General features: G+C 43.3%; 1 protein-coding gene across 4 annotated transcripts in view; it reads right to left on the bottom strand.

The window, feature by feature from the left end:
- ENTREP2 (endosomal transmembrane epsin interactor 2) overlaps positions 1 to 1,444 on the bottom strand; it is a 381,215-nt gene extending 379,771 nt beyond the window's left edge. Inside the window, exon 1 of one of the 4 annotated variants that reach the window (XM_084642441.1) lies at positions 354 to 1,444. In XM_084642441.1, the coding sequence (XP_084498567.1) occupies positions 354 to 596 (243 nt within the window). In that variant the 5' untranslated portion in view covers positions 597 to 1,444. The remainder of the gene's footprint in view (positions 1 to 353) is intronic. The other 3 variants (XM_084642439.1, XM_084642440.1, XM_084642438.1) reach the window with 3 other exon arrangements.
- Between the last annotated feature and the right edge of the window lie 24,730 nt (positions 1,445 to 26,174).

Below are 26,174 nucleotides of genomic sequence, written 5' to 3' on the forward strand. Positions count from 1 at the left end.
ATGAGCAAGCTGCAGTACCACAGGGCGGGAAATGGTGGGGTGCCCACTCACAGACCTGCACCATATTAATCCCCAAAGGAGACAAAAACACAGCTACACCACCCCACCAACACAAACACACACTCCCATTTAATTTGCAGGGCGTTTATACCTCACTGGTATACAAGAAACTTTGTACACTTCTCTCAATTACTAATGTCGGAAGGGAAAGGAAAATAACACCTCTTGCCCCTACCCTGTCCCTGGAGGGGGGCACATCCCTCTCTTCCGCTGCAGACGGGGAAGTAACTTTTCGAAAGACACACTAGGGAGGCCAAGCGGCTGCCCCAGCACATTCTGCCGGCTGCACTTACCGAGAAGCCGGCCCAGAAGGGACAAGAGTGCCGGACCCTGGCCGAGGTGGTGAGAGCCAGGGCAGCGAAGCTGACGGCCACGATGAGGCATCCAAGCACCATCTGGGTGACGCCCAAGGACAGCATGATCCGGGAGCGGGTCCGATACTCGCGCAGGCGGGACAAACTGCGGGACAGGGCGGCGGGGCTGAGGGAGCGAGCCCCTCCAGCGGGCTGCAGCGCGCTGCCCCCGGCAAGCGGCATCCTGCGCCGGGCACCAGAGGCCGCCGCTGGGGAAAGCAGGAGGCAGCAAAGGCGGAGGCAACGAGAGGGCAGCGGCCCCGTTCACAGGGTCTCCGACTCCAGGTGCTCGGGGGCTGCCCGTTGGCCAGCGGTGCTCTCCGCAGGACTCATCCCCAGCAGGGGCCGGAGGCAGCGGCCAGGCCGGTCTCTCTGCAGCGCTCCCAGGAGAGGATGCACTTTGCTAGGCAACTCAGTACCGAGTCCGGGCTAAGTTGCGCGCTCAGGCAAGCCCCTGCTCATGCCCCGCGGCGCAGCCGGCGCCGACTCCGCGCAAGGGCTGTGCGGCCCGCAGGAGACGCGAACCCCCAGCCGCAGGGCAGCAGCCCATACCTCGCAAAAGGCCCCGGCTCCCTCTCTTCCGCCGCTGCCGAGTCAGGGCGCAGCCGAGGCGATCAGCGCTCCCCGCCCCGGCCAGGCTGCACAGCCAGCCGGCGTAGCCAGCGCATGCGAGTCGGGCTAGGCAGGCAGCGCTCCCCAGCCGCTCGCAAGCTCAGTCTGCTGCCGCCGCCGCCGCCTTCTCTTCGGATCCTGCCACACACGCGCCCCCCGGCTGCGGAGCTGCCCGTGCGCGCGGCTGCGCCTGCGGCCGGCTCAGGTGCATGCAGGACCCGCGCTGATTCCGGTTCGGAGCCCCGCGGCTGCAAGTTGCTCAGGGGCGCACGCACAGGGGCAGCAGAGCCCTGCCTCCTCCCCGCTTGACAGCGACGGGGGGAGAAGATGGGGGACGGGGGGGGGTTGTTTACGGCCAATGGCGGGTGGAGGCAGCGGCAGGAGGAACGGCGGCAGCCGCCGGCTCCGGAGGGAGAGCGGATTGTGCGAGGCGAGCAAACAGGGGAGGCAGCAGCACCACGGGCGGAGGAGGCGGGGGAAAGCGACAGTGCGGCAGAGGAGCCACATGGGATGGAGCTGCTGCAGGCATCACCGACACAGGCCTGGAGGAGGGTGGGGGAATGACACCCATCCACCTTGCGGGAGGACAGAGCGCCCCCGGGGAGACGGCCGGGTGCAGAGGAAAAAAACTCTACTGGAAGTGGGGAGCGTAATGGAAGCCCTCGTTGGGGTTTCCCTTAGCAGGCCAGGGACGAGGTGGGAAAAGTCTCAGATTCAGGGGGGGACCTAGGACAGCTGCCAAGCAGTATCTTTAAATAGACTGTCCTCTTAAAAAAATTTCTCAGTTTAAAATATATATATATCTCCACTGTCTGCAGTTGTTAGATGTAACACCAAAAATTCTTTTAACTACAGTAAAACGGATTAGAGGACAATCTCTCTCCAGTTCGTTTACTTTGTGCATTTGGCAGCGCTATGTCCAGTCTGTTTAAGCGGTTGTCTGCGGTGGTTTTTCCTACAGTAACAGAGGAGAACACTTTAAAAAAAAGTTACACAAAACCCTACAAAACTAGCAGGCAGAGTGCCTGAAACTAATTGGGACTCATTGTCTTAACTGTCTACGATTTAAGTTGATGGCGCTAAGCTTCAGGTTGCAGTGGCTAAAAGCAATAGTGGTGTATGAATTGTTATCAAAGCTGCCACCTCCATGAACCCTATCTGCTAGGCATATTTGTAGGGGTGTGACAAAAATTTGTACAGTGGGGTGCTCAGAGCCATTGAACCAAACTGTAAACCTTGTATATTAGGGAAACCACTTCAAGACAGGGAGTGCAACAGCACCCCCAACACTTATGCATATATGTGAAAATGTTCCCATCGTTGATGAGACCAGTTAGACGAACTGTTGTTAACAACACTAGGAGCCCAGTGTAGACTGTCTGCCAATCTCATCTGAAGTATCTATTAGACCTGCTTTCTGCTGAGAAGTTGAGGATATGGTGCAGACACTGAAAAGCAGGAAAGCCCCTGGAGTGGAGAATCACCAAGCAGAACCGATTAAAGGTGGTGGAGCAGTACTTGCTGACATATAACATAAGCTTGTCACTGTGATTTGGAAGTCTGAAAGATAGCCCAAGACTTGAACACAATCCCTGATGGTTCCTATTCATAAAAAGCGGAGCAGAGCTATATGTGGAAATTACCACACAACCTCCTTATTGACACACACAACCAAAACACCATTGTGCATTATCCTGAAGAAGATTGTACCCAAGATAGAGAACTTTCTGGCTAAAGAACAAGCCCATTTTAGACCAAAAAGGGGTATAGTGGAGCAAATATTCAATCTGCATGTGCTATGCAAGAAAGTGCTGGAGAATGTCTTTGTGGATTTTGTTAAAACATTTGACAGCACATGGCACAATTCTCTTTAGGCGATCTTGTAGTTGGTCAGAGTTGTTGCAAATATAATGAGCTTTATGGAAGTCAAATGGCTTCAGTGTTTGTGGGGAGCAAGCAAGTATTTGGTTTGATTTGAGGATAAGTGAGGATAGACAGAACTATATGCTATCAGCGACTCTCTTCAACAGTTATCTTACAGAAATCTTCAGAAGGGCGTTCCCCTCTGTGGACAAAAAAATAGTCCTCTTTGCTTTGCTGATGATATTGACTTGATTGTAGCTTTCAAGAAGAGATGAAAAAACTGCTAGAAAAAGTGGCAGAACTAGGAAAGTTAGGTTTAAAGATATCATACAAAAAGACAAAGACAATGGTGACAAGTCTACTGAAAAGGTGAAGATATTCCTACTGAAATCAGAGGAGGTACTGGAGTGCATTGAACACTTCAAATACCTGAGTAGTATGATTATAAGGGATGCTAAACATCACTTAGAAACCCAACACAGAAGTGGAGGTGTGACTGCTGCTCTAGCAACACTCAACCTCATTTGGAGAAGCAAAGGAATTACCATGAAATGCAAAATGAAATTGCTGCCATCTCTTTTCTTCAGCATTTTGCTATAGGCATGTGTGACAGACACTGGAGAAACAAGACATTAAGAGGCTTTCTGCCTTTGAATTGAAATACTATAGGCAATTGCTGCATATTAGCTATACCTTGTATACCACTAATGAGCAGGTTATTGCCCCAGTTTACATCATAACTTGAGTGATATCTGATATCAGCAAGACAATCAGATGAAGAAAATTTGAGTTTGCAGGACATGGGGGTTGGATGAGTGGAGGAAGACTGCTGAAGCAAGTTTTGCAGGAACCGGTGCCAGGTTCCAGGGGGCACTGGTGGCAAGTGTGGTTTGACAATGTGGCTAACTAGAAGGGATTCAGTATGGTGCACTGTACAAAGCTGCATGAAGACCACAAGATGTGGAAGAAGGTTACTGGCCAATGACTCCTGTGTGTTGCATTTATTGTTCATTGAGATGTGACTACAGTTCTTTGCACTATGAGGATGATGACCGTTGTACCTGTTTTCAGCTGAGGTAGGTGACACTCAGTCGAAAGCAGTAGCGATAATCAGTGCCTCATTAACACCAGAGCACATACATCTGTGACCATACCTACACACAAAAGTTGTACCACTTCAACTATATCGGTATAGTTTATACTAGTATGGATGCAGTTATACTACAAGGGTTGTGCTGCTTATAGTTTAGAGGTACAACACCCATAGTGTGGATGCAGTTATACCCCTTTCTATACAAATATAAGTATAATGGTATAAGCACATTTATACTAGTATACATGCATCCACGTTAAGGGGATTGTAGCACTTTATTGATACAACTTCATAGCCCTGACACTTATACTGATACAAAATATGGGTGTAGAGGGTTATATCTTTTATCCTCTACTGTTCTCTTCTTCCCCAATTCTGTGTCCTACAGAATGTAGCTTTTCTTGCTCAAGGAAATGAGCTTCTCATAATGGGGTTCATGCCTCTTATACACATCATTTACGTATTTGTGTCAGCATGTTCTTCAAGTCCATGTCTCAGTGTGACCTTTCAAGGCCAAATACAAACCTGCTTATATACTTGTTGCAGACAGTATTGATGCAGAACAGAAAAGGGCTTTAGTCCTGTTTGTCTCAATGCCTATCTATGCCACAAAGCAATTAGGTCAGAGGAACCAGTTAAATTCATTTGTCCCTTTGACATAGTTAAAATTCAGCTCTGCAGTACATTGCATCTACACTGCAACAGTGTTTTAATCAGATCCTCAAACTGAGCTGAAGAACTGCCCTACACAAGACTGTAGCATGCTTCCAGCAACATTAGGTACCATCTATACTCTATGATAGAACAGCGTTTATCTGTATTGTAATTAGATCTTTTTATTCTAGAACAAACTGGCCCTAAGTTAAAATATTCAATTTTTAAAGTGATCCCAATAAGAAGTTGGTTTACAGCAACATTAGATTCTTCAGCACTCCCAATCAGGTCTTGAACTGAAGGTATGCTTGTTCAAAGAAATGTATCGCCCAAATTCTAACCTTTGCTGATATCCCTGTATTATGGTTCTCTAGGCATTGACAGAGGCCACAAGACTGGCTTAAACCAAAGGTAGCACAGTGCTGTTCTGCCAAATGTATATTCCCTCTCCCTCAAAAACCTCGGTGTATTGATGTGCCAGGGACAGGAGGCAGAGATAAACAGGGAGGGGAGAGTGGAAGGTAGCCAGATCATGCTGTACACTAGATATTCTAGCCTGCTGGATGGATCCATAGCAAGCTGTAACTGCACAGCAGAAGCTAGGGTGACTTGTGAGGCTGGTCTAGTTTATGCTGAATGCTGCTCTGGCCTCTGGCCAACACCAAAGTCAAGGAGGTGGAAAAGTTAACTTATTCCCTGGGATGTGCTGAATTCAGCTTGTTTGCTACTCAGAATTGGGCCATTATTTCAGAATATATAGGGAGAGGATAGAATCTGAGGAGGGAGTTTGCATTGCTGAATATTTATAATTCAAGGCCTATTTCCAACTCCTGTAAATCTCCAGAGTGAGAAACTAGGAAAAATCAAATGCATGTTTCCTGTGAGATTGTGCCTCTCATCTACCCAGCTAGCCAAGACAGCACAGGTTTGAAGACCATAGCTTCTATAGACTATTCAAGACCTGGACTTGAGCAACCTTTGACATTGCATTAGCTGTGAATTCAATATTTTCTTTTTTCCCTATACTTTTTCCTGTGAAAAGTTCTTAATTGCTGGTTTTTGCTTTGATGGATTGTCCAACAATTTTAAAATGATCAATAGTCCTGTATATTTATGAGGTGGTGTGAAATTCAAGAACTATTTATTTTTGCATGTTTCAGATGATAGTTTTCATGACCACTAAGTTGGTTATAATCAAAAGGGGGGAAATATGGTTACTACAGTTTTGAAAAAAAGTTTGCTATAGCCAAATTTAAATATAGCAACAAAACTAAACCTCATTCCCGCCCCCCTCACAACCAGATTATTTTCTGAAGGCAGTCAGAAGGGCACTGCCGATAGGACCTTGTTAGAAAATATCAAAACTTCGACTCCAGCATGGTAATGATCCCTCTTCTATGGAAATTGTCTCATTACTGTCACTCTTTGCTGGCTCCCAACCAGTTCAAGAAGCAACTTCATGAGTAGTTTACTAATAACTATACTGAAAAATGGAAGCTTTTCTTTCTGAATACTACACATTCTGTTTCAGAACAATTCTTTGAAATCCAATAACAACTTTGCAAGAGTGATGGAATTGTGATATTAATTAAAAAAAGGAAATAAATTCATTGCTGAGCTGAACCTCATACCTAATTTCATCGTGGCTAATAAGGAAGCTAGTAAAAAAGCACCCTGTAGGGCTTGGGCATTGGAAATCAGCCTGAGGGCCCTATTCTGCTGTCACTTATGCAGAGCAATAGCGTGTCTTCAAAACTGCATACTTTCCATGATTTAATTATATCAAGCAGCTTTTCATATATCTTAAAAGACATATTCTGCATTCAGGGGAAAAAAGCATTGGAGATCTGTTATACCAAAGAGGATGTGCATCCTAAAGATACGATAGAAACTGGTCAAAAATGAGGTATTACTGTTGACAAGAAGTAAATTAAACCTATTTTCTTTCCAAAAAGAAAAAAACCTTTTGTTTCTTGCAAACACCCTTATTAGCTAGAACTTCCCAGGTAAGTATAAAGCCATTCACAATACAGAACCTTATAGTGAGAGTAGTGGTACTATTTCTGGTGTCTGTGCCACAAGTATAATATCCAAGAGCTTTAAATATCAAGAAATAAGTAGTTAGGACGAGTTCTAATATGAGCTATATCATTTGTTGATATGTATCTTCAAAATCTATTATTACTTTTGCATATCTACATTTGATGAATTATCAGCATACCTCGTATTGCACCACTACTTACTCTCTCTCTCAGACTATAAGCAAGCCTTTTTTAACACTATGTTAAAAAAAATTATAAAGTTGGCTTTATAGACCCTTATCGTGAGAGCCCTACCAAATTCATGGCCATGAAAAACGCATCGCAGACCATTAAAGTGGGACTTCCTCAGTGAAATCTGGTCTTGTGTGCTTTTACCCTATTTCACAGATTTCACAGGGGAGACCGGCGTTTCTCAAATTGGGGGTCCTGATCCAAAAGGGAGTTGTGGGGGGGGAGGGGTGTCACCAGGTTATTTTAGGGGGGTACTGGTATTGCCATCCTTGCTTCTGCACTGCCTTCAGAGCTGGGCAGCTGGAGAGCAGCAGCTGTAGGCCGGACAGCGCCCCACCAGCAGCAGCTCAGAAGTAAGGCTGGCAATACCATACCATACATCCTTACTTCTGCACTGCTGCCTTCAGTGCTGGGTGGCCAGAGAGTGGCAGCTGCTGACTGAGGGTCCTGCTCTGCAGGCCGTTGCGCAGAAGTAAGGGTGGCAACACCATACCATGTCATCCCTACTTCTGCACTGCCGCTGGCGGTGGCTCTGCCTTCAGAGCTGGACTCCTGGACAGCAGCTGCCGCTCTTCACCTACTCAGCTCTGAAGGCAGCACCGCTGCCAGCAGCAGTGCAGAAGAAGAGGTACCAGTACCGCAACCCCCTCCCCACCCACCCCCACCCCCATCATAATCTTGTGACACCCATAACTCCTTTTTGAGTCAGGACCCCTGCAATTACAAAAACGTAATTTCAGACTTAAATGTCTAAAGTCATGAAATGTACAATTTTTAAAATCCTCTGACCATGAAATTGACCAAAATGGACTGTGCATTTGGTAGAGCCCTACTTATCACCTAACCAAAAAAGTTTACATCAGTAATAGAAATGAGCTGCAATATATTCCCACATAATAAACTTTAAGATTTGAGTACATGTTGTCGTTCAAGAACACTGGAAACCCAGGAAATGTAGACTTAAGATTGTACCTCTAAGACAAGGCATCCAAACTATCTTCACTCTGCCCCCACACAGCTGCTCTGAGGAAAAAGGGCTTATAGTGAAATTTAGTTGCAGTCTAAACTATAGAGAAACTACCATCACTATAATTTTACATAAAAATGCCTTGCTTTATCATATTTAGAATTTCAGGTTTTTCTGACTTTCAAAACACAATGATCTTTGCAGTAAACGAACTGAAGTGACTTTAGTAAAACCAAAATGACTACCTGCATGGGTAACTGCTCACCGAGATGAGTTAAGCCCCTTAGACCATATAGTTTATGTCCAACACAAGGTGACATTGTTTTTATGAACACTGTGCTTCCTAATGATTCAATACAATTTTTGAAAATAAGACAGGTATCCTGCCTTCAAAAGATTCGTATCGGAGCAATAAGACACTATAGAAAAACAGGTCAGCTGTAAATGTGCAGTCTTTCACCTACTTATTATAATAATAAATAACTGTTTGGTTTTACACATTGCAAACCATTGACATCAGAGGAATTAGATTTTGATTTGTGTTAGCAGATGACCAATTTGAGCATAAAGTACATATCAAGATGTAAGGTAATAGTTTATTGGTGGAGAATCATTGAACCAATCTTTCAAAGTTACAACAACAGATCTTTAATCATTCCCTTAATATTTTTTAACATATTAGAATAATAGCGTGCTAGATTCTGTCACCCTTACCCACCCTGATTAACACTTATTTCCATAGGTAATTCCACTGAGGCTTTGACCCTGAACTGAGCTCCAGACAGGTAGACCTGTACCCACACAGAACCCACTGACCTCAGAGTTTCTTATACCTTCACAAAGCATCTGGTACAACCCGCTGACAAAGACAGGATACTGTAATACTTGATCCACTGTGACACATCCTATGTTGAAGCGAGGCCTTTCCTGCTCTGTGGGCATTAAAGATCCCACTGTGCCTTTTGAAAGAGTGAAGATGTATCTAAGGGCTTGTCTACACTTCAAATGCTACAGCAGCACATCTGCAATGCTGCTGTTGCACCGCTGTAGTTCTTTGGCACTAACAGGAGGAGTTCCCCTAGGTAATCCACTTCCTTGTCACGTGGTAGCTAGGTCAACAAAAGAATTCTTCCATTTACCTAGAGCTGTCTACCAGGCCTGTCAAGTGATTAAAAAAATTAATCGCAATTAGTCGCACTGTTATACAATAATAGAATACCATTTATTTAAATATTTTTGGATGTTTTTTACATTTTCAAATAGATTGATTTCAATTACAACTCAGAATACAAAGTGTACAGTGTTCACTTTATATTTATTTTTTATTACAAGTATTTGCACTGTAAAAAAACAAAAGAAATAGTATTTTTCAATTCACCTAATACAAATACTGTCGTGCAATCTCTTTATCGTGAAAGTTGAACTTGCAAATGTAGAATTATGTACAAAAAAACCTGCATTCAAAAATAAAACAATGTAAAATTTTAGAGCCTGTAAGTCCACTCAGTCCTCCTTCTTGTTCAGCCAATCACTCAGACATACAAGTTTGTTTACATTTGCAGGAGTTAATGCTGCCTGCTTCTTGTTTACAATGTCACCTGAAAGTGAGAACAGGCGTTCTCATGGCACTGTTGTAGCCGGCGTCGCAAGATATTTACGTGCAGATGCGCTGAAGATTCATATGTCCCTTCGTGCTTCAACCACCATTCCTGGGAACATGCTGACAATGGGTTCTGCTCGATAACAATCCAAAGCAGTGTGGACTGACGCATGATCACTTTCATTATCTGAGTCAGATGACACCAGGAGAAGGTTGATTTTCTTTTTTGGTGGTTCGGGTTGTGTAGCTTCCGTATCGGAGTGTTGCTCTTTTAAGACTTCTGAAAGCAAAGTCCATACCTCATCCCTCTCAGATTTTGGAAGACGCTTTAGATTCTTAAACTTTGGGTCGAATGCTACAGCTATCTTTAGAAATCTCACAGTGGTATCTTCTTTGCATTTTGTCACATCTGCAGTGAAAGTGTTCTTAAAATGAACAACATGTGCGGGGTTATCATCTGAGACTGCTATAACATGAAATATATGGCAGAATGCAGGTAAAACAGCAGGGGACATACAGTTCCCTCCCTCCCCCCCAAGGAGTTCAGTCACAAATTTAGTTAATGCATTATTTTTTTAACAAGCATCATCAGCACGGAAGCCTGTCCTCCGGAATGGTGGCCAAAGCATGAAGGGGCATATGAATGTGTAGCATATCTGGCACATAAATACCTTGTAATGCCAGCTACAAAAGTGCCATGTGAACGTCTGTTCTTACTTTGAGGTGACATTGTAAATAAGAAGCTGGCAGCACTATCGTCTGTAAATGTAAACACACTTGTTTATCTTAGCGATTGGCTGAACAAGAAGTAGGACTGAGTGGCCTTGTAGGCTCTGAAGTTTTGCATTGTTTTGTTTTTGAGTGCAGTTATGTAACAAACAAACAAAATCTACATTTGTAAGTTGCATTTTCATGACAAAGAGATTGCACTAGGATACTTGTATGAAGTGAAATGAAAAATACTATTTCTTTTATCATTTTTGCAGTGCATATGTTCGTAATAAAAGTAATATACACGTTGATTTCAATTACAACACAGAATACAATATATATGAAAATGTAGAAAAATATCCAAAATATTTAATAAATTTCAATTGGTATTCTATTAACAGTGCAATTAAAACAGCAATTAATCACAATTACTTTTTTGCATTAATCGTGTGAGTTAATAGCGATTAATCAAGAGCTCTACTGTCTACCGGTAGTTAAGTTAACTTAAACTACATTGGTCAGGGGCTGTGGATTTTTCACACCCCTGAGTGATGTAGTTGGGTTGACCTAACTTTTAGTATAGACCCCCAGGTCTGAGTCTTAACCATGCATTTTATCCTGGCTAAATCCTCCCATAAATTAATGGTAGGCAGACCTCTAAAGGTAAAGAGTTCAAATACAGATAGCTACTAAACATTTTTGAGATGTATCTGAACCTTTTGAAAGGTTCTCGTAACTCTCCCTCCCTGCTCCAGCATCCCACTACCTGATGATGTCTTCTGCAGCAGGTAGCTATAGCAGACTGCTAATTCCCTATAGCATCTTCCATGGCAGCTTAGTGGACCTCTTTTTCCCTTTCTGGTATCTTCAGACGAAAGCTTTGTGGGCCTAATGCTGCACCTTCTTCCAAGCCAATCTGGGGACACCCAGAAATGCCACAATAACCACCTCTTTCACAGCACTTTGGTGGTTTCACTTTGGCTAGAAATTAAAAGTGGAAAAAAAATAAAGGTTATTCCAACATTACTTCCAGAAATGTTTGGTTTGAGTTTAGCTTTTAAAATGTGTGAGGAGTAGAATGGAGAGTTAGTCTGTCTATCTGTAGTTAAATTAGCTAAGAAAAATAATCACCATTGCATTTAAAGCGGTGATGTGTTCCACCTCTAAAAGGCTACACTTTGTTGTCCGTAAAGTGAATTTGCAAGCACTTTGTGATTCTGCATGCTTGAAAGGAGTTATATAAATACAAATTTCAACTGTTCACTTTAAAAAAGACAATATTGAGATTAGTAGATCCAAAGTTTGACATTTAAATTGTGTTGCATGCTTGAAAATGATGCATAAGTCACTGCACTTTTTAAAGTGTTTTAATGCTTTTAATAAATAAATCATTAATTCACAATCCTGTGATAACAAACCAGTGTGTTCATAGCAGAAGGAATACTTTTTAGAAGAATGACATTTTAAGTTTCTAAGGCTCATGTTCTTCCCTTCACTATACAGTGCTGTCACGGTTCCTCCCCCACTCTGAACTCTAGGGTACAGATGTGGGGACCTGCATGAAAAACCTCCTAAGCTTATCTTTACCAGCTTAGGTCAAAACTTCCCCAAGGTACAAAATATTACCCCCGTTATCCTTGGAATGGCCGCTACCACCACCAAACTAATACTGGTTACTGGGGAAGAGCTGTTTGGACGCGTCCTTCCCCCCAAAATACTTCCCAAAACCTTGCACCCCACTTCCTGGACAAGGTTTGGTAAAAAGCCTCACCAATTTGTCTAGGTGACTACAGACCCAGACCCTTGGATCTTAAGAACAATGAACAATCCTCCCAACACTTGCACCCCCCCTTTCCTGGGAAATGTTGGATAAAAAGCCTCACCAATTTGCATAGGTGACCACAAACCCAAACCCTTGGATCTGAGAACAATGAAAAAGCATTCAGTGTTTTACAAGAAGACTTTTAATAAAAAATAGAAGTAAATAGAAATAAAGAAATCCCCCCTGTAAAATCAGGATGGTATATATCTTACAGGGTAATTAGATTCAAAAACATAGAGAACCCCTCTAGGCAAAACCTTAAGTTACAAAAAAGATACACAGACAGAAATAGTTATTCTATTCAGCACAATTCTTTTCTCAGCCATTTAAAGAAATCATAATCTAACACATACCTAGCTAGATTACTTACTAAAAGTTCTAAGACTCCATTCCTGTTCTGTCCCCGGCCAAGACGACTACAGACAGACTACAAACCCTTTGTTTCTCTCCCTCCTCCCAGCTTTTGAAAGTATCTTGTCTCCTCATTGGTCATTTTGGTCAGGTGCCAGCGAGGTTACCTTTAGCTTCTTAACCCTTTACAGGTGAGAGGAGCTTTCCCCTGGCCAGGAGGGATTTCAAAGGGGTTTACCCTTCCCTTTATATTTATGACACGCCCCCCAAATCTCAGCTAGGGTGAAACACTGGCTGGGATTTCTTCCTGGAGCTCTAGGAAAACAGAGTTAATAAGACACATGCATCTCTAAATATACTACCAAGTACATAAAGACTAACAATATTTTCCACATCTCAAGGACGATTTTAACCAGTTGATTCTGGGAAACTTTCACGGGAGAGTGCATCAGCCACTTTGTTAGAAGCTCCTGAGATGTGTTGGATGTCGAAATCAAAATCTTGGAGAGCTAAACTCCACCGAAGAAGTTTTTTGTTAGTTTCTTTGACAGTGTGAAGCCACTTTAGTGCAGCATGGTCGGTTTGCAGGTGGAAACGCCGTCCCCAAACATATGGGCGTAGCTTTTCCAGAGCGTAGACAATGGCATAACATTCTTTTTCAGTGACTGACCAGTTGCTTTCCCTCTCAGACAGTTTTTTGCTGAGAAACACTACAGGGTGGAATTCTTGATCAGGTCCTTTCTGCATTAAAACTGCTCCCACACCACGCTCGGATGCATCTGTGGTTACTAGGAACGGTTTGTCAAAGTCTGGGGCCCTTAGTACAGGGTCAGACATGAGTGTCGCTTTAAGCTTGTTAAAGGCCTTCTGACACTTTCCGGTCCACTGAACAGCATTTGGCTGTTTCTTTTTGGTTAGGTCTGTCAGTGGGGCAGCGATTTGGCTGTAGTGCGGTACAAATCGTCTGTAATAACCGGCCAAGCCTAAGAAGGATTGAACCTGTTTCTTTGACTTTGGGACAGGCCACTTTTGGATAGCATCCACTTTGGCCTGTAGGGGGCTGATAGTTCCTTGACCCACCTGGTGTCCAAGGTAAGTCGCTCTGTTTAGGCCTATTTGACACTTCTTAGCCTTAACAGTTAGTCCTGCCTCCCTTATGCGCTCAAGGACTTTTTGTAGATGTTCCAGGTGGTCTGCCCAGGAATCCGAAAATATGGCCACATCGTCAAGGTAGGCGACTGCATATTCTCCTAATCCCGCTAGGAGACCATCTACAAGTCTTTGGAAAGTGGCGGGTGCATTTCGCAGCCCGAAAGGGAGTACATTAAATTCATACAGCCCGAGATGTGTGATGAAGGCTGACCTTTCCTTGGCAGATTCATCTAGCGGTACCTGCCAGTACCCCTTGGTTAAGTCCAAGGTAGAGATGAACTGGGCCCGTCCCAGTTTCTCTAATAGTTCATCTGTGCGTGGCATGGGATAGTTGTCTGGGCGAGTTACAGCATTTAGCTTACGGTAGTCCACGCAAAAACGTATTTCCCCATCTGGTTTGGGAACTAGAACCACTGGAGATGCCCATGCACTTTCAGAGGGGCGGATTACACCCATCTGTAACATATCCTGGATCTCCCGTTCTATAGCAGTTTTAGCTTGAGGAGACACCCGGTAAGGTTGGACCCTAATTGGGTGAGCATTACCTGTGTCAATGGAGTGGTATGCCCGTTCAGTCAGTCCTGGGGTGGCTGAGAACGTTGGCGCGTAGCTAGTGCACAGCTCCTGGATCTGCTGTCGCTGCATACGCCCAAGGGTCATGGAGAGGTTCACCTCTTCCACACCACCAGCACATTTCCCTTCGTAGTAGACACCTTCAGGCCACTCAGCGTCGTCTCCTCCCTGGGCTGTAAACTGACAAACCTTTAATTCTCTGGAATAAAAGGGCTTTAGAGAATTAATATGATACACCTTAGGCTTTCGGTTGGAGGTGGGGAATGCTATGAGATAATTAACAGCTCCCAGGCGCTCCTGGACCACGAATGGCCCTTCCCACGATGCTTCCATTTTATGGGCCTGGAGCGCCTTTAAGACCATGACCTGGTCTCCTACTTTGAAGGAACGCTCTCTGGCATGTTTATCATACCAGGCTTTTTGCTCTTTTTGAGCATCCTGTAAGTTTTCTCTAGCAAGGGCTAAAGAGGTTCGGAGGGTGTTTTGTAGGTTGGTTACAAAGTCCAGAATGTTAGTTCCTGGAGAAGGTGTAAATCCCTCCCATTGCTGCTTCACCAACTGCAATGGCCCCTTAACCTCACGGCCATATACAAGTTCAAATGGGGAAAACCCTAAACTGGGATGTGGTACAGCTCTGTAGGCAAAGAGCAACTGCTGCAATACTAGGTCCCAATCATTGGAGTGCTCATTTACGAATTTACGTATCATGGCCCCCAAAGTTCCATTAAACTTCTCCACCATGCCATTTGTTTGATGATGGTAAGGAGTGGCAACCAAGTGATTTACCCCATGAGCTTCCCAAAGGTTTTTCATAGTTCCTGCCAGGAAATTAGTCCCTGCATCTGTGAGGATGTCGGAGGGCCAACCTACCCTGGCAAAAATGTCTGCTAGTGCCTGGCACACACTTTTAGCCCTGGTGTTGCTTAGAGCTACTGCTTCCGGCCATCGGGTGGCAAAATCCATGAAAGTCAGTATGTACTGCTTTCCTCTGGGTGTCTTTTTCGGAAAAGGACCCAGAATATCCACAGCTACTCGCTGAAATGGAACTTCAATGATGGGGAGTGGCTGGAGAGGAGCTTTGACCTGGTCTTGGGGTTTTCCCACTCTTTGGCACACCTCACAAGACTGGACATAGGTAGAAACATCCTTGCCCATTCCCTCCCAGTGGAATGACCCCCCCAAACGGTCTTTGGTCCTGTTCACCCCAGCATGGCCACTAGGGTGATCATGGGCTAAGCTCAAGAGCTTGGCCCGGTATTTAGTTGGAACTACCAACTGTCTCTGAGGATGCCAGTCTTCCTGGTGTCCCCCAGAAAGAGTTTCCTTGTATAAAAGTCCTCTTTCTACAACAAACCTGGATCGATTAGAAGAGCTGAGGGGCGGTGGGTTGCTCCGTGCCGCCGTCCAAGCTCTCTGGAGGCTTTCATCTGCTTCCTGTTCGGTCTGGAACTGTTCCCTTGATGCTGGAGACATCAGTTCCTCATGGGATTGTGGACCTAGGCTTGGTCCCTCTGGAAGCGATATAGGGGATGGAGCTGGTTCTGTTGACTGTGAACCGCTCTCCGCTGGTGCACTATGTTGGGATTCAGGCTCCGGCTGAGCCTCTTGTGTAGGGTTATCGGCTGCTGCCAGTTCAGGTTCGGTGGGGCCCTCTGGTGTTGAGGTTGCAAGTACTGGATTCAGTGCTGACACGGGGTCTGGTGTTGGTTGTTCGGCTGGTTCCGGTTCTGGGACTGGTTCCGTCTGGGTCTCTGGGACTGGATCCACTACTGCTGTTGCAGACATTGGCCTGGGGTCCAGGTCCATCACCTCTGACTGGGTCCTGATAGAAGTTTCCGGAACAGAGCTAGGCCTCACGGCTTGTTTAGCCTGGTTGCGGGTGACCGTTCCCACCCTCTTGGCCTGCTTCACATGATTGGCCAAGTCTTCCCCCAACAGCATGGGGATGGGATAATCATCATAGACTGCAAAAGTCCACATTCCTGACCAGCCCTTGTACTGGACAGGCAACTTGGCTGTAGGCAAATTGAAAGAGTTGGACTTGAAGGGTTGAATCGTCACTTGGATCTCTGGGTTGATTAAATTGGGGTCCACTAAGGAAGCATGGATAGCTGACACTTGTGCTCCGGTGTCCCTCCACGCGGTGACCTTCTTCCCACCCACACTCACAGTTTCCCTCCGCTCCAAGGGTATCTGGGAGGTATCTGGGCCTGTGGACCTCTGGTGTGATTCCGGTGCAATGAACTGTAATCTGTTGGGGTTCTTGGGGCAGTTGGCCTTTACATGCCCCAGCTCGTTACACTTAAAACATCGTCCAGCTGACGGGTCACTGGGGCGAGGAGGGTTGCTGGAGAACGGGGTGGTGGGACGATAAGGGGTCTGGAGGGTTCTTTGGGAGGTAGGTGGGGCTTTGGGCGGCCCCCGGTAATAGGGTGTGGTCTGGGGTGGTCCCTTCTGGTCTCCGCTCCAACTGCGACCAGTTTTCTTCTTCTCTGCCACCTCCACCCATCTGGCTCCAATCTCTCCTGCCTCGATTACAGTTTTGGGTTTCCCATCTAGGATGTATCTTTCTATTTCCTCAGGAACACCCTCTAAGAATTGTTCCATTTGCATTAGGAAGGGCAAATTTACTGGAGATTCAACACTTGCTCCTGATATCCAGGCATCCCAATGTTTTACAGTGTGGTAGGCATGTCGGGTAAATGACATGTCTGGTTTCCACCTTAGGGCTCTGAACCTCCGACGAGACTGCTCGGGTGTTATCCCCATTCTGACTCTCGCCTTGGATTTAAACAGTTCATACTTGTTCATGTGTTCTTTAGGCATTTCAGCTGCCACCTCAGCTAAGGGTCCACTGAGCTGCGGCCTCAGCTCTACCATGTATTGGTCAGTAGAGATGTTGTACCCAAGGCAGGCCCTTTCGAAGTTTTCTAAGAAGGCCTCAGTATCATCACCTGCCTTGTAGGTGGGGAACTTTCTGGGATGGGAAGTGGTACCTGGAGAAGGATTGCTAGGGTTTGTTGGTATATTCTGCTGGGCCTTTATCCTCTCCATCTCCTCCACATGCTTCCTCTCTTTTTCCTTCTCCTCCTCCTTCAGCCGCATGAGTTCTATCTGTCTTTCATGTTCCCTTTGTTTTTCCTCAGCCTGAAATTTGGCTAATTCCAGCTGTAGTCGAGCTGAGGATTTGGCCATTCTAACCTCTCTGTTTTTAACTAACTTTACACCCGAGGTTTAGAAATAAACAAACAAAACTTGGCTGTAAAATTTTGCTGTGCTGGAATAGAATACCTATTCTCTGATAGTGATTGTCAGCCTACAGAAAAAGACAATTCCCTTGTCTCTGCTCTGGGCCCAAATTAAAGCAAAAAACCTCCAACTACTTGGAAACCTGCTTACCCAGCCCAAAGAAGAAAAAAAATTTCTTTTCAAACCTGTGCTCCTTGTAAAACAAAAAAAAAAATCAAAATCCTAAAAAAAACCCCTGCCACTTTTGTCTCCAGGCAAATGGGTAGAGCACACACCCCCTATTTACTTTTAGGAAGAAAAGAAAAAAAAAAAAACCTCTGGGTTGGAAGACTGTGAATTTCCCTGCAGGAGTTAAGTACCCTGCCTCCAGGCAAGAAAACCTGCAATTCACAAGATAATCCCCTTTTTTCTCTGCTTGGCCACAAAGCAGAGAGAAACCAAGCTGCTTTCAGTTTCAAAGCTGCCTTCTGGACTTCCTAAAAATTCCTTTTTAAAATCTGTATTTCTAGTTCAAAAAATCTCAACTGGATCTCAAAATGATTTCAGGTTAATCCCACCGCTGCCACCATGTCACGGTTCCTCCCCCACTCTGAACTCTAGGGTACAGATGTGGGGACCTGCATGAAAAACCTCCTAAGCTTATCTTTACCAGCTTAGGTCAAAACTTCCCCAAGGTACAAAATATTACCCCCGTTATCCTTGGAATGGCCGCTACCACCACCAAACTAATACTGGTTACTGGGGAAGAGCTGTTTGGACGCGTCCTTCCCCCCAAAATACTTCCCAAAACCTTGCACCCCACTTCCTGGACAAGGTTTGGTAAAAAGCCTCACCAATTTGTCTAGGTGACTACAGACCCAGACCCTTGGATCTTAAGAACAATGAACAATCCTCCCAACACTTGCACCCCCCCTTTCCTGGGAAATGTTGGATAAAAAGCCTCACCAATTTGCATAGGTGACCACAAACCCAAACCCTTGGATCTGAGAACAATGAAAAAGCATTCAGTGTTTTACAAGAAGACTTTTAATAAAAAATAGAAGTAAATAGAAATAAAGAAATCCCCCCTGTAAAATCAGGATGGTATATATCTTACAGGGTAATTAGATTCAAAAACATAGAGAACCCCTCTAGGCAAAACCTTAAGTTACAAAAAAGATACACAGACAGAAATAGTTATTCTATTCAGCACAATTCTTTTCTCAGCCATTTAAAGAAATCATAATCTAACACATACCTAGCTAGATTACTTACTAAAAGTTCTAAGACTCCATTCCTGTTCTGTCCCCGGCCAAGACGACTACAGACAGACTACAAACCCTTTGTTTCTCTCCCTCCTCCCAGCTTTTGAAAGTATCTTGTCTCCTCATTGGTCATTTTGGTCAGGTGCCAGCGAGGTTACCTTTAGCTTCTTAACCCTTTACAGGTGAGAGGAGCTTTCCCCTGGCCAGGAGGGATTTCAAAGGGGTTTACCCTTCCCTTTATATTTATGACAAGTGCAGAAGGGAAGAAAACAGAGAAAAGCAAGGTTAACTAGTCCCTTAGGTCTGTGAGTCCCATTAGATAAGCGTTGTGGTCATAGGGTGTAGAACCAGCCTTGTAGCCATTAGCAATGATGCATCTTAAGTTGTGCTGCCATTGTTGAAGGGGACTTAGTGTACAGAACAAAGATTCTCAATATAGGTATGTTTGGGGAATTGTCCAAGGTTGGGACTTATTTGGGTCTCTGACTCTGCACTTTTTTCCCCATAGTCCCATCTTGTGCTTCCCAGTGGACATGCTGCCCTGACCTGATTGTGAACACAAGAATGCAGCCAAATGGCTGTACATTTAATCTGACAATGTTGCATGGGTTTTTTGTTTGTTTGTTTTGTTTTTGTTTTTACAAGAGGCAATCAGAGGGAGTTCAGGGTTATATAAAATACTGTCTTGTAATAGTGTTCTTTTTTTAAAAAATCAGGTAAAAACACTTAAATGACTTCTATATATAAATCAAGAGGTATTTAAAAGGAAAACGTGGCAGGTAAAAGTCAAAGACTTCAGTTTCCATGGTCTGGGTCTCTTCTTCAGAAATATCTATACTGGAATTACTTCCTCCATGTGAATGGCTGTCCTGAGGGACATCCTGGAGTGCTAAAGACACTGCTGAAATCAACATAATTACCCCACATTTTGGGCCTCTTTATAATCAAATTGGATACATATTATGTATTTGAAAGGCAGGCTGAGCTGCGATTTTATGGAACAGAGCTAGAACTCTTAACTAACAGCCACTCCAAATCAGAATTTTCTCCCATTCCAGATGGAGAAAAAATGTATACACTGTACAGCAAGTGGGAGAAAGAAAAGAAAACTTAATATAACTCTGTGATGCCATATGGTATTGCCTATTCAAACAAATTAATCTGTAGATTCTTTATCTGTTGTAAGTATTGACTACCTATCTGGGCTAACAAAAGTATTGAGACTGTAGTAGAGACAGATACAGGAAATTATATCTAATGGTCCTTGACTGCAACATTAGTCTGTTCGTGGATGTTAATGTTTCTCAGGAACATGTTGTTTAAGATCAGTTCGCCATAGTGCAAAAAAAAAAAAAGGTCTTTCTAGATCTGAATTTGCTAATTCAGACTATGGATACTTCCTGCTCTGTCTTCAACTGCTCTGAATAGTACAGACAGAATATTAATTAGGGACCAGGCGGGGCTTAATGGAGGAACAAGCCATGAACAAGAACAAATGGTGACACTATACTGCTCCCCATGTTTGCAAAGATGCTTTGGGATGAAAGTTTGTGTGTGTGTGTGTGTGTGTGTGTGTGTGTGTGTGTGTGTGTGTGTGGTGGGGAAATATAGAACACTTTTCATCCATAGATCTCAAAGTATTTTGCAATGAAGGTTAAATATCATTATCCCCATTTTACAGACGAGAAAACAGAAGCACAGAGAGGTGAAGTATTGTTCCAATGTCATACAGGAAATTTGTGGCAGGCTCCAGCATAGAACCCTTCTCTCCTGACTTTGGTGCACTAGACTATGCTGCCTCTCCCTTAGAAGATTTAAAAAGTACAGTACTACTTTGTATATGACCAATTGGACTGCTGTTTTCTTAATTGATCAAATTCTTAACTATCCCAAAATACTGAAAATCCAAAATGTTACATTAATAAAGAATTAGATATATCTTGCACTGTCTGCTTTAAAATACTTGGATTCTTACATAACCAGGGTTTATACTGATTAGCCTTCACTATAAACTTGGGATACTTTTTCTTAGGACAGGATGATGAACAGCCAAAAATCCAGGATAAAAATTAGCATGCCCAATCTTAGATAAGTAGTGGTGCACTATAGTCAACATTTCATAAAGAAGCATATCTGGATTTTAATGGCTTAATTGAAGAATCTGCTATAAACATTAGAAAGGATTTTTTCCCTTACTGTAGGAAAAATGGAAGCTAGAATCATGCTTCTGATGTAACAGAATGTGAGACATTTATTAATTTTCTGTCTGCCAAACGGACGATAATTAATGTCTCAGTCTTCTTAGAGGAACTTTATCTCTTTGGTTCAAACAATAAAATTTCTTAGAAACTCCTTCATATGTGTTAGGGTGAATGGTTTGAGGAGTTTGTAGAGCAAATCAAAAGTCACTCGCTAAGTAACCTGCAGAGATCATGGATTTTCTGATAAAGAGCATGTGATCAGAACTGAATCTGTCAGTAGGGATCTCAGTGGGGATCTGTCTCTTCTCTTCTGCGGTATGCATGTTACTTGAGGTAGATTTTAAGTCAGTGGCTTGAAGACTATTGAAGTATTAAAAGAATGACTTTTTTGTCTATTCTTTCTATGTTTTTGCACTAATGGGCCTAGTGCTCATCTGACATCAATTTTATTGGCTTTAGTTGAGTTATTCCTGATTTACATCAACATAAGTGAGAGCAGAACTAGGCCTATAATTAGAAACAAAAAAATTCTGTTCCTTAATATCCTAATGAATAGGTAAATTATCTCACTGTATGGCATGTCACTGAAAATACAAAATGAAATTTCTGATTCCACCTGATTGCAAAAAATGCCTCTCTCATTGAATACCTGACTTGGACATGAACAGCAGACTGACAATTTTTCTGTAACAATAATTACTTCTTCTTTTTCTTTTTTTACCAGTGTGTCTACTAATATGCTCTCTCTTTATATGGGAAACTAACATGGGAAGTGAGAATAAGGCAAGGTTTATTTTGATTATTTCTGTCTTGTCAGTTTGAAAGCCATATATACACATACACACACCTCTCTGTACTACTCATACTGATCCATAATGAAAATACATCTGCTTTATAATCTGATTTACTAAACTATTTCTGGATTTTTTTTTGAATTGCAAGTGAAGACAACTATAATTAAATCACATATACATACACACACATACCAATGATGGATTTTCATTCTCCCTTTTTTACCCTATTCCTGAAAGAGATTCTCTTGGTTTGAATAGTAAAATTTAGGTTTTTAGGGCAACTTTAGTTCACTAACAGAGAAATATTTGAATTTTACTTACAGAATCATTCTTTTAAATGTCTGACTATAGAGTTGGACCTGGTAACCTTAACTTAGAAGACAAATGGATCTGAATCAGGAGCTTGTCTTCTCATGGATTTTTATTTACAAGATATAAATAAGTATAGAGCAAAAGTGAGTACTAGGCACAATTCTGCTTTGTATGCCATTAGTGATGTCAGTGGGAGCCACTTCTATGCATCCGGACCTGAATTTGGCTCTTAACACGCTTATTGAAGTTACATGATGGAAATATTTTCACTGTGATATGACACACATTTTGGAAATATTGCCAGTTGTGTAAGGGTTAACAAGCACATATGCCAAAACAAACAGGGCTGAGAAAGAAAAGTTAAAAAGAAATAACGCAAAGACCAAGTTACACAGATTCACCACATTTTTGGAAAACTTCCATTTGTAAGTCAAAACAGCCCTTGAGCAACTTTAAACTTCCACAGCCAGCAATTATACAGCAGATCAGTCACTGACCTTGGCAGTATTACAGGAGTCCCATTTTTACACATACTTTCTCCTGAATAATTTCTCTAACCTATAAGGCATAAACAGGCTTTCCTTACACATATAGGACATTGGATTCCACCCCAAAACCAGCTCAACTCTTACCATAATATCAGCTTCTCACCTGCAGCAGGTACACTTGCCCAAGAGAAGGGGGAATGAAACCCGGACAGGGTCAATCCTTGTCCATCTCTCTTAAAAGCCAAAAGTGGCCTCCTTTTGGCCCAAACAATTCTACCCCATACTCCAGTAGCCATGTCAGTTTAGGAAAGGGGAGGAGCCAGCCAGCCAGACTCAGCAGAAGCAGACTCTACAACAAGGAGATTCAGACAATGATGGTGTCATCAGACTAATTTTTCACTTTTTACTCTCAGCAGTCTCTCCCCTTTGCTGACTGGCTGTTTATGCTTGCACAGTCATTTCACATCAGTCTCAGCCCACCGGCCTCATCTCCAATTTTAATATCAGCTCTTCCTTTTTGCTTACCCAAATCACTCTCTACCACATACCACCACCACCCTAAAAACCCACACTACAAAATACTAAACAAAAAATTATGGAATGAATAGAATGTTTGTAAACCATCATATTGTTCACACTTCTTAGATATTATAACCTCCCCCGCATCCTTTATCTATCTAGATTGTAAGCTCTTAAGGGCAGAAACAGGCTACTGGTCTGTATTTGTACAGTGACTAGGACAGCAGGGACCTGTTTTCATTTGGTCTCTAGGCATTAGTATAATACAAACAATAAATAATATTTATTGTAGACAGTGATGGAATATAGAGGACCTTCAGGACTCAGTGTGGGGAAACTCCTTATCCTGGAAGCACTCTGTTAAAGTTTCTTTAATTTGGCAAACCTCCACCACCTGTTTCTTGGGAGAGGAAGGCCTGTTTCAGCCCCAGCTCCCCAACACCTACGGGGGTCATGGAGGCTGGCTGGCCATGTCCCTCCAGCACTACCCCTCTCCCTACACTCTAAACTGCCCTTTTGAAAGCCCCCTCCCTCCCAAATACAAAGAAGGGAGGGTGCCTCAGCATGCTCTCTCCAAGCCAAGGTCTAACAGGAAGTGGCAGGGAGACATTCTACTCACACGCTTCTAGTTTCCCTGGTCACAGCAAGGTTGCTCATGCCAGTGACCATAGAGCTGGAGCAATAGGGACCAGTAGTTTTTGTGGGTAGAAGGTCTTGTTTCTACTTCCTGACGTAAGTCTCCCTGGGGGACTCCAGTGCCCCCTGGGAGATGTGAGAGAAATTGCAAAATGGTAGTCCCCAGGGTGAAAGGAGAGGCTGAAGGGCTCTGCTGGGGCCTAGAGAGTCCCCTGCTGCTCTGGCAGGGCTTGTCAGGATGGGCTTGTGACAGCACTGAACGGAGTCTCGGGGTATATGCTCACACTGTGCCGCAGCCTCCCTGTGTGACATGGGGTAGGTCACTTGGCTTGGCTGCCTCAGTCCCTAAAATGGAGCTAATAATGATCATCCCTGTCCCCTCCCCTTTGCCGGTAAATTCTTCACAGCAGGGATGGTCTCTCCTTGGGTGTTAGTACATAGCCTAGCCCTGAGTGCCGCTGGGTGGGTGACACTCCTGTAGTAACTAATAACAATGAAGAGAAAGTGGCTCGGCGTTCCTCCTTCGCCTGCTTGCTTTTACCTCCTAGGTAGCTGGTAATGGCATGAAAATGTCCTGGCCTTGTTTGTGTGGAAACAATATGGTTCTTCTGGCCCTAGACATTTCTCTTGGGGTTTATCTGCACAAAATTTGGAACTAAAATAGCTAAATAGGTTGTAATTTGTACTTTGTTATTTTGGTGCGTGTCTCTCTGTGGAGTAAGAGTGCCCTGTTTCTTAATTCTTAAATAGTTTATTATTTTCTTAAGTCCTTTAAGTTATGTTGAAATAAGGGCATTCTTATTCAGAAACACCTGTTAAGATGAAGCTGGCAGCATCAGTCTGGGTCAAATTTTGTGCAGAAATTCTATCACGTGCCAGAAATCCCAATAGCACCAGACTTAAGGATACTGTAAACGAACTTATTCAGAGTGAATAGAAAGGAATTTCCTGGTGCATTGCATTTTTTATTAAGCTAATAGCAATTCTTCCATGTTGGGTCAGTAAGTACTACACTATGCATGATACATTTTAATGTAATCCTGTATCATATTGTAATTTGAGAATCTACCACTGACGATGACTCCACATCATTGTTATGCTGTATTTATTGATATCACAGGCCATGACTTTGTGCTGCTAATATACACTTCAAACACTGCTGCATCCGATGGGCAGTGTCTATGGATGAGGTATATTAATCTTCCTTTGAGTAGATATAGGAGAACTAGCTACTTCTCTCAGGAAGGCTGTCTGGTGTTCTGAAGCAAGAATAAATTTGGGAAAAACAGAAGTACAAAACTGTCACTAGTATCTAATAAAATTAAATGGTCTATTCGATTTCTGTTCTCCCCTTGATCTGTGCATGCAAGCATTAGTCATGTGTATCAAGGAAAGAACAGTCCTCTACCTGTGGAGTTTCACAATCATGTATTCACAACGTGCTTCATTTCTTGAATAATGCATTATCTTTCTTTTCATGGGCTCGCTACATCCATATCAGAATCCTTGTCATGCCCTCATTTGTATCCATTTTACACTTCTCCTCCATCTTTCCCCTGAGACTCCACCTTCTAGTCATTTTCAATCTAGCCAAGGAGAACAGTGAGAGGTCCCTTTGGAGCCTCTTTATGTCTTGATAATGTGAGGAGAACAAGGCTTTTACTGAATATGTTTCTGAGAACGTGTGTGCTCTTGTCAGAAAGAGGGAGGGGTACAATGACACAGGAGAAGAAAAAGGGTTAGCCAGCTCCCTGCAAAGCTAGGGAGAAAAAATTCAGCACACCCTGAGGGCTATATGCAAATTATCATTCATGGAGGGAAGAGTAGACAGCTGGATCTCATTAAGGAAATATGTTGTGGACTTTGATAGAGGCTTTTGCAGGTAAGGGGAATTTCTTGTGACCTGGCCTCTAGTTAGAGAGGAGCTGTTTCTGTGGCCCAGAAGACTACAGAACAGGACTGGTGAACTCTGCACCAAAAGGAAAATGACTGCTTATTGTAAAGGGAGAATTCTTAGTTCGGTGCTGTATCAGCAGAGAAAAACTGAGGCATGACTGTGCTCAAATGATGAATAAGTAAGTACTTGCAAGATTGATCTACTAAAGTCAATGGTAATGTTTAAGTACCTATGAATGGGATTAACGTCTTAGAGAATTGAGCTCTAATGTGCTTGACTCTGTACCCCATGTAGTGTATTCTTTACTTTATATTCTTTATAATATAGAATAGAATGTTTTCAACATGACTAAGAGCCATAACAAACTCTGGAGATACTAAATGAGTAATATGAGCAGGTCTTTATATGCTTTGTGATCACTTAAGTTTATATGCATCAAGTCCTTTTTAAATGTCTTCTGGTATTGTGTTTTGTTTCTTTGTATCAGAACTTTATGTTTCTCATTTGCAGTTAATACCAGGGTAGCAAAAAATAGTTTTGTTTTGTTGTTTTTGAAGAAGAGAGAAACCAGAAGACAACAGAACTAAGCACTAGCAAAAAGATACCAGGGAAACTCATTATTGCCCTTTGCTTTCAATAGCAGTTAGTAGATCCATTCTCAGAGGCTCAGATAACAGTTCTGCTTTTCAAAGGGCTTTAAACGTGAGGAAGAGCTAGAAAATAATTTGAGGTCTCCAACAGACTCCAATT

Source organism: Lepidochelys olivacea, assembly GCF_965140295.1.
Source record: "Lepidochelys olivacea isolate rLepOli2 genome assembly, chromosome: 10".
NCBI classification, from domain to species: domain Eukaryota; kingdom Metazoa; phylum Chordata; order Testudines; family Cheloniidae; genus Lepidochelys; species Lepidochelys olivacea.